Source organism: Notolepis coatsorum (genome assembly GCF_963971535.1).
Source record: "Notolepis coatsorum genome assembly, chromosome: 17".
In the NCBI taxonomy this organism is placed as follows: Eukaryota; Metazoa; Chordata; class Actinopteri; order Aulopiformes; family Paralepididae; genus Notolepis; species Notolepis coatsorum.
The window spans coordinates 14,254,063-14,270,286 of NC_140181.1; the positions used below are offsets into that span (position 1 = coordinate 14,254,063).

A 16,224-nucleotide genomic window follows, 5' to 3' on the forward strand; every position below is an offset into this window, starting at 1 on the left:
AGCCAGCTGTGAGTGACAGGGTTGAACCTGCGCACACTGTTGAGAATATTTCTGCCGCCCATGCCACCGACGCAGTAGACCAGACCGTGGAGATAAGCAGTGCCGTGGCCCCCCCGGGGACTCTCCCCCTCAACGCTCACGTCCATCCATCCACCGGCTCGGATATCGTAAGCCTCCATGGTCAAGCTGCCGCCACTCTCCCCTCCGATGGCCAATAGGACCTCCTGGGGCCGGCGTGGACGGGTCAGGGGGTTTGGGAGCCTGTAGGAGCCAGGGCGGTTCAGGATGCTGAGGATGAGGGGCCTGCAGTCGTGGCTGTCCCTCACCACAGGGTTGTTCTGGACGTTGTTCAGGAAGTAGTCAGGCCTCATCAAGCCCATGCGAACCTGGGAAGAGACAAGCAGACAGCGGTATACAACTTAGACATCGGTTGTAGACGGTTTCTGTTGCTAGGGAACAGTTTGGACCCAACTGTTTGAGAACCACTGTACTAGGGAACCTAGTGTTGTTTTAAGGGGAGACCACCCACCTAAAATACCCTTTTCCTGATTTTGGGGCAATTTATAGATTTTTGTATAATGTTGCCCTTTACATGTCTTCTTTCAAACTAGTGACAAGAAAACTTAAAAAAAACACATTTAGTTGCTTATTTTGCTTCATTTTGCATGATTGCATCCATAAATGTGCACATATTGAATGGGGAAGTGCCTCATTTGCATATGTAAACATAAAATTCAGAACACTTGCAATATATTTTTTTCTTAGTTTATATGTACATAACAAACTGGGAAAGTTTCATAGTGATATCTATTCAAATATTTGTTTTGCCTATTAGGGGGTACAGTAATCGGTTATGTTGTTTGTTACTAAGCTGTTACTACTACTACATCATTATTATTATGTTATTATGTTATTGAGTTATCAGGCATGTGTTTAGGTTGTCTATTACTAATGGTTTGATTGGGTGTTGTGTTTATAAATAGCGGTTTCAAATAAAAATGTATGGCATTTTACAATACAGAACTTTGAAGGCGTTTTCCCAAAGGGTAGACATGTACCATTTCCCTAGCATCTACACACACCAACCTTTCCACCTTTATTCATATCTATATCCTGCTTCTTTGTGCCAAATGGTTTGTTGATATGTCATACATAGCCTGATTTACAGACAATACAAAACTTTAAAGGCATTTTTCTCAAAACGAGATTTTATGAGTTTGTATTACACATAAAACAAAAAATCTCAATTTCTCTAGTACATCCACACACCAAACTGGCCACGTTTCCTCCTATCCATATACCACAACTTTCTGCTAGAGGATTTTTTGATATATCACTCATCCAGATTTTTACATTTTATACAAAAATTGATTATTGCGACATACAAACCGGAAATGGACCTAGGCGATCGACGTCCTATACCTGGGATCTTTCACCGCCAGTCTCATTGACGCACGGTAAGAGGACGCTGACGCTATTTTCAGCCCAATTGTTTATTTATTTCACTGCAAACCGATCGGATCAATATATCACCCATACTACATAAAGCATTTACTGACGATCACGGAAGTATAAACGACCCCCCCCCCCCTTTCATCTGCGCATGATGAGGCATAACGTATACGATCATGTACAGTTGAATTTTTTAATATAGCGTGTCTAGGGAATAGACGGCAATCGATAATCTATATATGCGTTTAGGCCTATAGCTCACGCTCTAGGAATTACTGCAGAAAATGATAAAAACATACTTATATTCTAGAAGGTATTTTTGTATGAATCTATGAATGAAAAAGTATAACGTTCCTACATCCTGAACGATAGATAATCGATGTTGAATGGGCCATAGTAATGTCAATTTAGCAATACAATTTAAAAAGTTATAGCCCTGCACAGAAGGTGAACATCTCCATAGGCTTAGAGTGGTGGCAGACTGGCTATATTGATGGATATAACCAGTGGCAGGGAATGTGTTAATGTAATGCACAGTAATACAATTAGTTACCTTGGGCAGCAGCAAAGGGATGTGTGTTTTACGCTCCTCACGGGAGTGGTCAATCCAACGGAGGACGGCCTCGAACACCGTCTCCTCGCTCTTCACGTTCAGATCATCCCTCTCGATGATGTCCACCAGTTGCTGCGGGGACAGCTCCACAAACTCCTGTGAGACGTGCAACATCTCCTCAAAGTGGCTCACGATGCAGAGATGGGCCTTGCGCCTCAGGTCAGGGCAGCAGTAGATGTCCACGAACCTCCAGATGCCGACACAGTTTTCCAGAGACAGCTGGCCTTCTAGGAAGTCAGAGCACGCTCCTACTATGCCAGTGACGCGAAGCTGGTCTGTAGCCACCAGAAGCTCTTCCACGTTCTCTGCTGTCACCAGCACAAAGCGTGTGTAGGAGTACTCTATGATGAGCTGCATCATACCCGGGGACACCCCAGGGATAGTGTAGACTGCTTTCTCTGAGTCGCTCCAGCGAGTGAAGAGGGCTCTGTGGGACGCAGAGTATAGAGATATCTGATGAGTAAACAGTAAGCAACATTCTGTCCTGTGTAGTAATATATGTTCACTGTAGAAGTATAGCATCTTAGCATAGTAGAAGTATAGTATCTTTTTACAGTAGAAGTACAGTATAGTATCTGTTTACAGTAGAAGTACAGTATAGTATCTGTTTACAGTAAAAGTGCAGTATAGTATCTTTTTACAGTAGAAATACAGTATAGTATCTGTTTACAGTAGAAGTACAGTATAGTATCTGTTTACAGTATAAGTACAGTATAGTATATTTTTACAGTAGACGTAGTTTAGTATCTGTTTACAGTAGAAGTACAGTATAGTATCTGTTTACAGTAGAAGTACAGTATAGTATCTGTTTACAGTAAAGGTACAGTATGGTATCTGTTTACTAACCAAGCTAACCTGAACCAAGCTAACCTGAACCAAGCTAAACTTACCTGAAATAGTCACTGCAGTCACACAGGAGGGCCTTGTGGGCATTCAACTCAGTGCTGTTGACTTCAATAACCACATCACAGAGCCTTCCCTTCAGACGCAGCTCATTTTTTTTTTTTTTTTTTTTTTATTATTGCAAAACAAAAAATTATTAAAAGTCAGTACTCAACACACAATGCATAATGAAACTAACAATCAAGGTGGCTAAAATGACATGCAAGTACAGAAACAGAAAACAAAAAAAGTCTATAATAATATTTTACCGTATACAGTGTATATCCAACGAAATTACCAATTATACCAATGCCTTATACAGGATATACCCCTAATACCTATTTTCTAAAACCCTACACACATATGCTCCAGCTTGAACCCCCCCCTCCCGGACCCCTCCTTGGATAGTACCTCCATTATCCCTCACTCCTAACCAGACACTACCATTATAAGCTAGCTTTTATTCTCTCCACCACTTCTAACCACATTGACATTTTGGATTTGTTGAGACCCAGAATTCTTGCTGTAGATATTTCTTGATAAATCACATCGAGATATGTAAGAAACCAAACCTTCCGGCACATTTTTTCCGGTTGAAACCAGCGTGATGCGATCAGTTTTTTAGCTACTGTGATACCCGATAAAACCAATCTCTTTAGCTGTGGATTTACTGCAAACTCAAAAACATCATTCAATAGTAATACAGAGGGGTGTACTGGTATATTCCAAGATATGAGTTTTGATAATTGATGGGTCACATCTTTCCAGAATGCCTCACATCTTTCCAGATGAGACGCAGCTCATTAAGGATTGTACAGGACATTGTTTCCTTTTCCATGTGGGGATTTTAAATTGTATCTACAGAATATATTCAAGCTTACAGACAAGTAGCCGGAAACTTCTTCTTCTTCTTCTTATTTGAATTTCCGGCAGTGTAGACGCATCGTGGCGTATTACTGCCCTCCGCAATTCTTTTTATGGGCTCTTCTTCTTCTTCTTCTTCTTCTTCTTCACCTTCTTCTTCTTCTTCTTCTTCTACTGGACCCCGTCATCTACTACATTGTCCATTGGAGTGCAGCTAATGCTGCTACTTCCTGTCTGAGCCCCCCTCCGCGGGACCCTCCTTGCCCCCTGCGATCTTATTCTGGGCTGCTTTGTCCCTCTCAGCCCCCTCAGCCAATTCGCTCCACACCACCTCCCAGTCCAGACCTTCCAATCCCAGATGTTGAACCGCTATCCTAACAATCATCTTCACCATCGCTGTTTTACCCTTAAAGTGGAAATGAAGCAGTGCGATAAATACATATTCATAGCATCACATTAGTATTTAGATAAGCCACAGAAGAAGTCACGTTATAAAAATAAGCAGTTTCTAAGAAAAAACGATTTGTTGTGTACATTTCTGAAGCATTTAGCATTATGGGCGCGGCCATTTTGTTGCTGACGTCATACCGGGGGTTGGGTGTATACACTCTGGTTAGCTGCCTATATTGAATGGGTCAGTCAGCAAATAAAATGTTGCCTACAAAACAACGGGACCGCGGTGGTTCTGTTTGTATTGCTCCTGGCTGTTCAAACTAATTTTACCATGTGAGAGAGAGGAAAGTTGGTTAATTTCCACAAACTACCAGTGAAAAAAACAGTGTTGTTGACATGTTGGCTCGGTCTGGCTGCACCCAGGCGGCGCGACCAGCCTGTTGGACAGGGAAGGAGGATCTGCAGCGAACACTTCATTGCCTCGGATTATGTTGTTGGGGTGGGATGTTTGTCCAGAAGACCACTAATCAGCTGAAGCCGGACGCGGTTCCCTCGGTCTTCGACAGACAGACCGGCGTTAGCTCTCGGGAGCGATCGCTAGCTAGTTGGCACCAGCCGGGGCCCGGCGTTAGCTCTCGCTAGTTAGCGTTAGCAACCGGAGCGTCGCGGAGCATTCAGCCTGCTGGCTACACAGCTTGTGTAGCCAGCAGGCTGAATGCTCTGCGACGCTGGTTGAAGTGGGTCTAGGTAGCCAGCAGGCTGAATGCTCCGCGACGCTGGTTGAAGTGGGTCTAGGTAGCCAGCAGGCTGAATGCTCCGCGACGCTCCGGTTGCTAACGCTAGCTAGCGAGAGCTAACGCCGGGCCCCGGCTGGTGCCAACTAGCTAGCGATCGCTCCCGAGAGCTAACGCCGGTCTGTCTGTCGAAGACCGAGGGAACCGCGTCCGGCTTCAGCTGATTAGTGGTCTTCTGGACAAACATCCCACCCCAACAACATAATCCGAGGCAATGAAGTGTTCGCTGCAGATCCTCCTTCCCTGTCCAACAGGCTGGTCGCGCCGCCTGGGTGCAGCCAGACCGAGCCAACATGTCAACAACACTGTTTTTTTCACTGGTAGTTTGTGGAAATTAACCAACTTTCCTCTCTCTCACATGGTAAAATTAGTTTGAACAGCCAGGAGCAATACAAACAGAACCACCGCGGTCCCGTTGTTTTGTAGGCAACATTTTATTTGCTGACTGACCCATTCAATATAGGCAGCTAACCAGAGTGTATACACCCAACCCCCGGCATGACGTCAGCCATGACGTCAGCAACAAAATGGCGGCGCCCATGTTGAAAACAGGGATATTATATTATATTTTTCAGACAAATAAGATAGATTTCACATTTGATTATAGAACCCTGTCTTACACAAGGTACACAACAAACAAACTAGGATCACATTGCTCACTGCTTCATCTCCACTTTAACCTCTGCCATACCAGTAACTACCCCTGCCACGAAGGCCACAATACCTAATTTCTCCTCCCTTCCCCTCTCTCTTTCCACCTGCTCTACCCTCTCTGCCAACTGCCCTCCTTCAACCCCCTGCACCCTTTCTTGGCTGCCCTGTCCTACCCTGCTAACCGCCTCAGCATACGACAGCTTACCCTCCCTTCTCACTCTCCGATCCGCGACCTCCTTCTTCATCACCTCACACCCCCTAAACGCTACACTATGCTCCCCACCACAACTACAGCACATCGGCTTCACTCCCTCTCCACACTTCCCATATTCATGTTCCCCGCCACACCTAGCGCACCTCATCCCCTTCCTACACGTGGTAGCTATATGGCCAAACTCCTGGCACCTATAGCACCTAAGAGGATTCTGAACAAATTCCCTAACCCTATACATCCTACGCCCTACAAACACCTCCCTAGGAACAACCCCACCCTCAAACGTAATCACTACCGTCTCCGTCACTGCCCTCTCTGCTCCCCTCTTCATCCTTTCTGCCCTCTTAACTATGCCATTACGCCCGTCCTCCTTTAGCTTTTCCACCAGCTGCTCTACTGTAACCTCGACCGGTACCCCAGCTATCACCCCCTTACATCCCCCCACCCTCTTCTCCCCGACTCTCGCCACCTTACTTATACCCACCCCCCCAATGCTCCTCATCTTCCTAGCCACCTCCACCTGCCCCTCACTACCACACCCTACGGCCAGATTCCCATCCCACAAAACTCTCGCGTACTTTACCTCTCCTAATTGCTCGGCAATGAGTTGGGGCAACTCAAGCCTACCTACTTTCCCCTCTCCCCTCTCCCCCTCAAGCCTGACCACTATATGAATCACTTCCGCTTTTGCCTCATCATTTCCAGCACCCTCGTCTCCCGGCCCACTTGAGCTATCGTCCCCCACTTTCTTCCTCTTCCACCCTTCTCCCCCACTCTCCTCCCCCCTACTCTCACCGACCCCTTACCCTTGCCCTGGCTATCCCCATCGCTGTCGTTCCTCTCCGTCTGCTTCTTCCTCTTCTTCCCCACCGTTTCCCACACCTCCTTCTCAATCTCTTCTTTCTCACTCTCCTCCCCACTATACTCCATTCTGTCACCACCCGACTCCTTCCCTTTGCCATTCTTACCCCTATCGCTATCTACCTCGCCCTTCTCACTCCATTTACTTCCATCACTATCCTCCCAGTACCCTGGATAGCCTCTCACAGGCCGGGGCCACCAATCGCTAGGCCTTCGCTGTTCCCGATCTCTCACAGTCACTACTTGCGCATCCCACCACCGACTGCTCCCATGCATGTCTTCGCAGCACTGTTCCAACGGACGCAGACGCCGCCACTCGGCGCATCTCTCCCAATCCATCCTCCCACATGAACAGGCCGCACTTCTGTCTTCCTCTCCAAACAACAGCCGCACCCCACGAACATACGGCATGGCCCTTTCCACCTTCTTTCTTTCAAATTGTTGATAGAATTGTTGAATATATACTGTACACAAATGTTCTAGAATGTTCTATTATGACATCATACTGTGACATCACAAATATTCTAGAATGTTTGATTATGACATCATACTGTGACATCACAAATGTTCTAGATTGTTTGATTATGACATCATACTGTGACATCACAAATGTTCTAGAATGTTTGATTATGACATCAGTTTATTTTATTTTATTTATTTATCCTTTATTTATCCAGGAATGTCCTATTGAGATAGAAGGTCTCTTCTTCCAGAGAGTCCTGACCAACACGGCACACAACAAGTTTCAACATAAAAACAGGGCATTAAACAAAAAACATACAATTCAAATATAAATACAGAAGGCCATTTGTGCAGTGGCAAGGACCATAATCAGATCAGCAATAGCATCAGCTAACCTGAACCAAGCTAAACTTACCTGAAATAGTCACTGCAGTCGCACAGGAGGGCCTTGTGGGCATTCAACTCAGTGCTGTTGACTTTAATAACCACATCACAGAACCTTCCCTCCAGACGCAGCTCATTAAGGATTGTACAGGACATTGTTTCCTTTTCCATGTGGGGATTTTAAATTGTATCTACAGAATATATTCAAGCTTACAGACAAGTAGCCGGAAACAACAAGTGAGATCTTCACTTGTCTTCTGAGATCTGAGATCCTCTGAGAGAATTGTTGAATATATACTTTACACAAATGTTCTAGAATGTGCTATTATGACATCATACTGTGACATCACAAATGTTCTAGAATGTGCTATTATGACATCATACTGTGACATCACAAATGTTCTAGAATGTTTGATTATGGCATCATACTGTGACATCACTAATGTTCTATTATGACATCATACTGTGACATCACAAATGTTCTAGAATGTTCTATTATGACCATACTGTGACATCACAAATGTTCTAGAATGTTCTATTAGGACCATACTGTGACATCACAAATGTTCTAGAATGTTTGATTATGACATCATACTGTGACATCACAAATGTTCTAGAATGTTCTATTAGGACATCATACTGTGACATCACAAATGTTCTAGAATGTTTGATTATGACATCATACTGTGACATCACAACAGAACAATAATTTAAATAATATGTTGACATTAAAAAAGAACAAATAAAACGATAAAAAAAACTACATAAAACTGATACAAATTATAATAAAATATTTAAGTAAAATGTATAGAAATAAAGAAATATAAGACAATGAAATAAAGATAATAATTAATTTAAAAGCTATTAAAAGGTGAGTTTTGAGCAGTGCCAACCGAGTCTGCTGTCCTAACAGACTTGGGGTCTGTAGGGAAAGCACTTATTCCCTCCGCCCTGAACATTTATGGAGATGTATGGGCCTTTTAAGTCAGTGATAAAGGTGTCTTTCAAGGATAAGTGAGCTCCTGCACTGATTATTATAGTTCAATATTCAATATTTGATCACCAAAACCCCCCAAAAAGCATAAAAAGGCCCCTCCCCGCCCAAAAAGGGCCCCCAAAAATAGCACAGGCTCAGTGCCCTTTTCAGCCTTTGAGCACCTGCCACTCTAAAGTCCTGTGCACGTCCTTGAATCCTACTTAGAGGGGAGAGAACAGATGGTGGAGGTAAACGGTACCCTACCCCCCCCCCCTCCCAGTGAGCTGTGGTGTTCCACAAGGAAGCATACTAGGACCGCTACTGTTCCTAATTTATGCAAATTACATGTCGTCAGCTTGTGACTGCAACTTGTTCCCGTTCGCGGACGACTCAGCCCTGCTGGTCTCTGACAAGAACAAGTTACAGGTTGAAAAAGCCCTCAGCTCGGAACTAGGCAAAATCTGCATCTGGCTCGCTGATAACAAACTATCATTACACCTGGGTAAAACAGAGTCCATTCTCTTTGGTTCAAATAACCAGTGATGGGCAGTAGCTAGCTACAAGTAGCGACGCTACATAGCTTAACTACATTTCTCAGTAGCGTGATGGTAGCGTCGCTACTTTTGAACCAAGTAGCGTTCTCTGTAGCGCAGCTATTTTTAGAATCAAGTAGTGACGTAGCGTCAGCAAAACGCTACACGCTACTGTACATATCCGGGGAAAAAAAAAAAAAAAAAAAAAGTGTCTTCGGTCCTGAGAGTGTCGTGTTCTCCGGTCCTGCAGCTGGATACTATTGGAGAAAACCCACTATGATTGGTTGGTTGGTTTAGATATGAGTATGACGACTCACGATTAGGCCAAAACATTACGGGTAGGCCAATCAGAGGCAGGATAGGGCGGGACATGCCACTCCAGCTCGGCAAACCAGGAAGTAAAAAGAATCTAAACACAGACCATGAATGAATGAATGAACCAGTCCGCGCGTTGATGGCGTTGATGAAGATGATGTCAATAACAACAATGCCTCTCCATGGCCCTATCTGGAAAAATGTATGAGTTTGACTGAAAAAACGCCTAAAACATGTGTTTATTGTGTCAGCCAAAAACAAAGCTTCTCTCAACTTCCCACACATCCAGCACTAACTTGAGAACACATATATTCAGGTAAACTGATTGAAAATAATAATTATTTAATGCCTTCTGTGGAATTTGTATTTCTTATTTGTTACACATCTGTTTTAATGATTAATTATATACATTTGAAAGAATGCAGGTCAACATGCAATGTATCCCATTGATTGGTATACAATGGGACAGACCTTTGTTTGATTGATTGAAAACTTTATTAACAGATTGCAGAATGGGTACAGTACAGTACAGCTCAATTACATAAGGGGATGCAGACCAGAGAAAGAATTTCGTCTCGTTTACATCAGGGTCCCCCATTTTCAATTCATCATAACATATATGACACACACGACACAGATAGACAGTACTGCTACATCTATACATTTATGACATACCAGATTTGCAAATACAGTACTGTTTGTGATACAAAAAGAGTCCATAAAAGAGAGTGTAGTGGCTATTTGTCAACAACAACTAATAAAAACTAAAAAGCCACTGAAGCACCAGGGCAGCGAATCTCACGCAGATCAGGAAGTCCATTGTCCAGACAGCATTTGACAGTTTTGTGGCGTTTATTGTCTGTTAATCAAAGAATACAGAAAAATTATGTTTGATTCTATATGATCTCCTGACGCTGGTAAAAACCATATACCTTCCCTGATGCCCACTGTGCTATTGCCTCTAATTACCTAAATACACCCAGCTGTGTTTCCCAATTGCCCAGAACCCCTTCAAAGTAAAAGCATTTAGCTGCGACTCATAACTTAAATAATATGGCCGTAAACAAATTGATACTACAAAATCACATAACAAATAAATGTAAAAATAGTTAATAGCTCCCACAACCCGGCCCCTAATTGTGAGTCACAATTACCCTTATATATATATATATAACATGTAAGGGAGCTATTCTTTCTATTCAAGCGTCTTCTGTGTCTCCTTCTCTGCTGCTACTGAAAGAAAACAGATGGTAAGAAGACAGGATAGAAAGAGAGAATAGATAGAACAGGTATTATTATTATTCTGTGGCCTCCACCAGCAGGCAGATCTTTGTTACAGGTCTCTCCAAAACGCTGGTTTTAGTTTGGATGCACACAGACCGGACCAATCCTTTGTAGTCGGACTTGGTACTCAAAACTCGACCCATCTTCCAGGATCCTCTTGGAGCTGTAGCATCGGCAATAATGACAATATCTCCTGGGGAGACGTTTCTTTTTGGAGCTGCCCATCTCTGTCTTTCCTGCATCACAAGTAAGTATTCGGATGTCCATCTCTTCCAAAACAGCTCTGCGATATACTGTACTTGCTTCCATTTTCTTCTGATGTACAGGTCACTCTTTTCAAAGAGTCCTGGGGGAAATATGGGTTTTCCTTTCAGCAGGAGAATATGGTTTGGGGTGAGGGCCTCAAGGTCATTAGGGTCATCAGACACTTTTGTGAGGGGTCTATCGTTTAGTATCGCCTCTACTTCACAAAACAGTGTCTGCAGGCCTTCATCATCCAAAACCTGCTGTCCAAGAACAGAGGTCAGTATACTCCTTACTGATCGAATGAGACGCTCCCAAACGCCACCTTGGTGTGAGGCTGTTGGCGTATTAAAGCTCCACTTAATTCCATCCTGAATTAAGGCATCCTGGATCCTTGCATTATTCAAAGCAGCAAGACTTTGCTTCAATTCTTTGTTTGCTCCAACAAAATTTGTGCCGTTATCAGATCTTAAATTTGACACAGGGCCTCTTCTGCATATGAATCTCCGCAAGGCGTTAATGCAAGAGTCTGTGTCAAGTGAATGTGCCACCTCCAGGTGTATTGCACGGCTGGTCAGACAAGTGAAAATCACTCCATACCTTTTTAGAAGGCTTCTTCCTCTTTTCACTTCTATGGGCCCAAAATAATCAACTCCCACTTTAGTAAAAGGAGCCTTGTCTGGCACAACTCGCTCTTCAGGCAGGTCTGCCATCTTCTGTTCCCCAAGTTTTCCTCTGTGCCGTCTACACACCATGCACTCTGTAATAGTCTTCCTTGCAGCTGAATTGGCATTGATTATCCAATACCTCTGTCGAAGTCTGTACAACATGTGGTTCCTCCCAGCGTGTCCTAGTTGTTGATGGATATGACATAAAATGAGCTGGGAGACATGCAGGTCTTTGGAAAGAATGACAGGGTGCTTGGTTTCTGATGGTAATGCAGACCTGTTCAAACGACCACCAACTCTGAGGATGTTGTCCTCCAGTATGGGGTCTAGTTTGTACAGTGGGCTGTCCTTGGAGACGATATTTAAGCCATGTTTGAGGGAGGCAATTTCACTCTTGAACCTGTGTTTCTGAACAAAACAAATTATTGCCTTTTCTGCTTCATCACAATCGTCAAATGTTTTCCACAGAGTGTGGCTTTGAAGCTCTTGAGTTTCTGTTCAACTGTACTTTTCACTCCAGCATCTTTGTCATCTTTGGTAGCTTTAAGTTCCTTTCTTTTTTTACTCAGAAGCAACAGAAGTCCTTTAAGTTCAAGGAACCAGGCAACAGACGTTTTAAGCTTCTTCCAAGATGAGAAGTAGCTGATGAGATGGTCTGTTGGATTTTCTGAATCCTTAACAATGGCATTCACTGCCGCTTCTCTTTTGACCTCCGGGTCATCAATGGGAATCACTGAATCCATTTCCAGTGTAGGCCACTCATTTTCAGGCAAATACAGGAAATCTGGGCCTTTAATCCATTTTCCGTGTGTGAGAAATTCTTCAGCTCTCAATCCACGTGATGCTTCATCAGCAGGATTGACCTTGGAGCCCACATACTTCCACTGGTCAACATCTGTAGCTTCTCTGATTACAGTGACTCTGTTGGCAACAAACGTATGAAAACGTCTGGTTTCATTGGAGATGTATTTGATGACAGTCGTGCTATCGGTCCAAAACACTGACTTCTCCAGTGGCCACTGTAGTTCCCTTTGAAGCATGCCATCCATTCGGACAGCAAGGACTGCTGCTGTGAGTTCCAAACGAGGAATGGTGATGTGCTTCAGAGGTGCAACTCTGGCCTTTCCGGCAAGAAATGAAACATGCACCTTATCGTCTCTATCTTTATCCTTCAGTCTCAGGTACGATACTGTACCATAACCAGCTTCACTGGCATCAGCAAAATTATGAATTTGTGCTGTCACAGATGTTTCAAAGTTCAGGGTTTTGATACAGCGTTCCACCTTGAATACACTCATCCTTTGGAGGTCGCTCAGCCAATCAGACCACTGTTTGGAGAAGGAGGGGGAAATGTGTTCATCCCACTTCAGGTTTTGCCGGCAAAGCTCCTGCAACAGTAACTTGGCTGGCATTGTAAAAGGAGCCAAAAATCCTATAGGGTCATACAGAGAGCTGACCACCGACAAGATACCTCTCCTGGTTTGTGGGCGTGGCTGTAATGAAGTCCTAAAGCTGAACTGGTCGGACTCAACGCACCATTGCAGTCCAAGTGCTCTTTCCATAGGCAGGTGATCTTTGTCCAAATCCAGCTCTTTCATCTCTGCTGCTCTGATGTCACCTGGGATCGATGACAAAACATAACGGCTGGTTGTCACCCATTTCTGAAGGCTGAATCCTCCCTGACTACAGAGCAGAGTCAAATCCTTTACAAGCTTAATTGCATCTCCCTCCGAGGATGTAGACTTCAGGCAGTCGTCTACATAAAAGTTGTGATTGACTGTTTTGATCACTTCAGGAGGGAAGTGAGTTGCATTGTCCTCTGCAGTTCGCCTCAAGGCGTAATTGGCGCAACTGGGGGACGAAACAGCTCCAAAGAAATGTACCCTCATTCGATATTCCCTTGGTTCCTGGTCAGTGTTGCCCTGAGGCCACCAAAGAAAGCGAAGAAAGTTCACATGTTTATCAGGCACCCGCACCTGATGAAACATGGCCTTGATGTCAGCCATGATTGCGACAGGCTCTTTCCTGAAGCGAATGAGGACCCCCATAAGAGTGTTGGTGAGATCGGGGCCCTGCAAGAGCTGACAGTTCAGAGATGTTCCTTTGAATGAGGCTCCACAGTCGTATACAACCCTCAGATTTCCTTTGGTGGGGTGATGTACTCCATGGTGGGGAATGTACCACACTTTTCCCTCATCTTGTTCCAGCTGTTCAATGGGTACAACTTCAGCATAACCTTGAACCAGCATATCATTGATAAATGAGGTGTACTCCTCTTTAAACTTGATGTTCTTTTCAAATTTCCTCTTCAGGCCTTGAAGTCGCTGCTCTGCAACACAGCGATTATTTGGCAAGACCGGTTCCTCTTCTCTGAAAGGTAAGTCAATGTAATAATGTCCATCTTTCAACTCTGTTGTTCTTCTCATTATCTTCATGAATTGAATGTCCTCCCTTGACATTTCCAATGACCCCTCTGATGTTTTTTCATTAAAATCATGGTTGTATTGCTTCATGAGCATTTCTTCCAGATGTTCCACACATATTCGATTTGTTGTGACAACAGAGCAGCCAGTCTTAACTCTGCTGTTACTTCCACTCCTAAGTGGTCCATTTATGACCCAGCCGACTCTTGTTCTGACTGCATATGGTCCTTCACCTTGGCTGTTGATCAGCTCCCATGGTTCCATTACTTTTGCTGCATCAGTTCCGATGAGCAAATCCACATCTGCATTCAAGTCGTGCAGCTTTATGTTACTCAAGTAAGACCATTTTTCCACATCATCCTGACGTGGAATGTTCACACGTGACACTGGCATAGCTCTTTGGGTTAAGACATTGGGCAATTCAATAAAATCCTCCTTATCTATGCCAGACACTTCCAAGTGAGACAATACATTGGTGCTCACAATTTTCTCTTGCCCCATTGTTCGTAATAGAATATTGGCTGGCTTGCCACTTAGCCCCAGTCTCTTTGCCAGGTTATGAGTGCAAAAAGTACTGGAACTTCCGGGATCCAAGAATGCATATGTCTGCACAACTCTGTCAGTCACTTGGCTTTTCACTTGAACTGCAACAATCGAAAACACAGCATTGTCCTCATCTCCGGCCCCTATACGGCCACATGTTTGAGACTGAACAGATGTTACACTCAGATGGCTCACAGGCTCTTCTGCCTTATTAAAAGGTGTACTTATACCCTTCTGCTCAATGTGTAGGACTGATGGATGCTTTTGCTGACACACACTGCAATCCAATCGACTCCTGCAGTCTTTGCTTATGTGTCCCACTTTCAAGCAACCAAAACAAATTCCATGCTCCTTTATGAAATGTATTTTGTCCTTTTGTATCTTTAACTTAAACTGTGAGCATTTTTCAAGTGAGTGACTTGTTCGTTGGCAGAATAAACAGCATTTGATGTGACTTTGGGCAGAGAAGGACTTGATCTTATTATCCATGTACCTTTTGTTGTTTCCTTCTTTCATTGCAGTGACACTGGTGGCAAAGGTGCTCTGTTTCCTTTGCCCTTGGTTGACTGTCAATGGGGGGTTTGTTGCGGCTGGTACATTTTGAATCCTGAATATTTCCAAACAGTGGATCAGAGACAATTCTAACTTGTTTTTCAACAAGTTCACAAGGTCAATAAATAGTGCTCTGCAACCACGTTGCTCCTGCAAATCACATGCGACGTTCCTCCATTTCTCCCTCAGCTTATAAGGAAGTGTTGTGGAAAATGTGTATACGAGGGTGGAGGTAGGAAAGGGGTTAGTCTTGACTAGTTTAATATAGGTCAACTAGCAGGCTCAAAGACACTAGGGCGACAGTCTGGCTGATGTTCTTAAAACAGCCTCAAGATAGCAGATGGACATTTTCAGTACATCATATCGTGTGCTCTAATCTTGTGTCTTTTCTCTCTTACACACATACACAGCACACACACAGACACAGCACACACACACAGACACACACAGTCACACAGACACACACACACACACACACACAGACGCACTCACACAGACACACACACACAATACACACATACAATACACACGTCTGTACACAGACGCACACACACACAGACACACACACACATACACACACACACACACAAACACACACACACACACACACATCTCACTCTCTCTTCGATGTTCTTAATGTTTTACATCATATCGTGTGTGGATATCATATCTTGCTTATCTCTCTTCATGTTCTCTCTCTCTCCGATGTTAAATCTACGTATCATCTTAATGTACGTCATGTCAGATCTGACATGATGTGATACGTCATGATATCTGTCATGGGGGGGCAGGACTGAGAGGGATTTAGGGACAGGCAAAGGGATCCAGGACAGAGTGTTTTTTGTTCAAGCCGTGGTGATCTCTTTGACCCATAGCTCTTGCTGTTAAAGAACTTCTTTTCTTAAATAAATTACCTATTTGTTACAATTGGAAATATCGTCTCCTGCTGTGTTAAACAACCTTTCTACAACATTTGGTGACCCTTGACCTGTAGACCGCCCTGCCGGGCCCCCTCACACGGCCAGCTCCGGACCTCTCCCGTAGAAATTCTGCCGGTTGTCGACACCAAGGTAAGCGTTGGGCTTGTTATTATAAAATATCCGTCAGAGTTTCT

General features: G+C 44.0%; 1 protein-coding gene across 1 annotated transcript in view; it reads left to right on the top strand.

The window, feature by feature from the left end:
• Window positions 1-3,716: 3,716 nt before the first annotated feature.
• LOC311243481 (uncharacterized protein) overlaps window positions 3,717-16,224 on the top strand; it is a gene marked incomplete at both ends in the record, with an annotated part of 55,612 nt that continues 43,104 nt past the window's right edge. Inside the window, one exon of the mRNA XM_084332716.1 lies at window positions 3,717-3,759. Within this exon, the coding sequence (XP_084188842.1) occupies window positions 3,717-3,759 (43 nt within the window). The remainder of the gene's footprint in view (window positions 3,760-16,224) is intronic.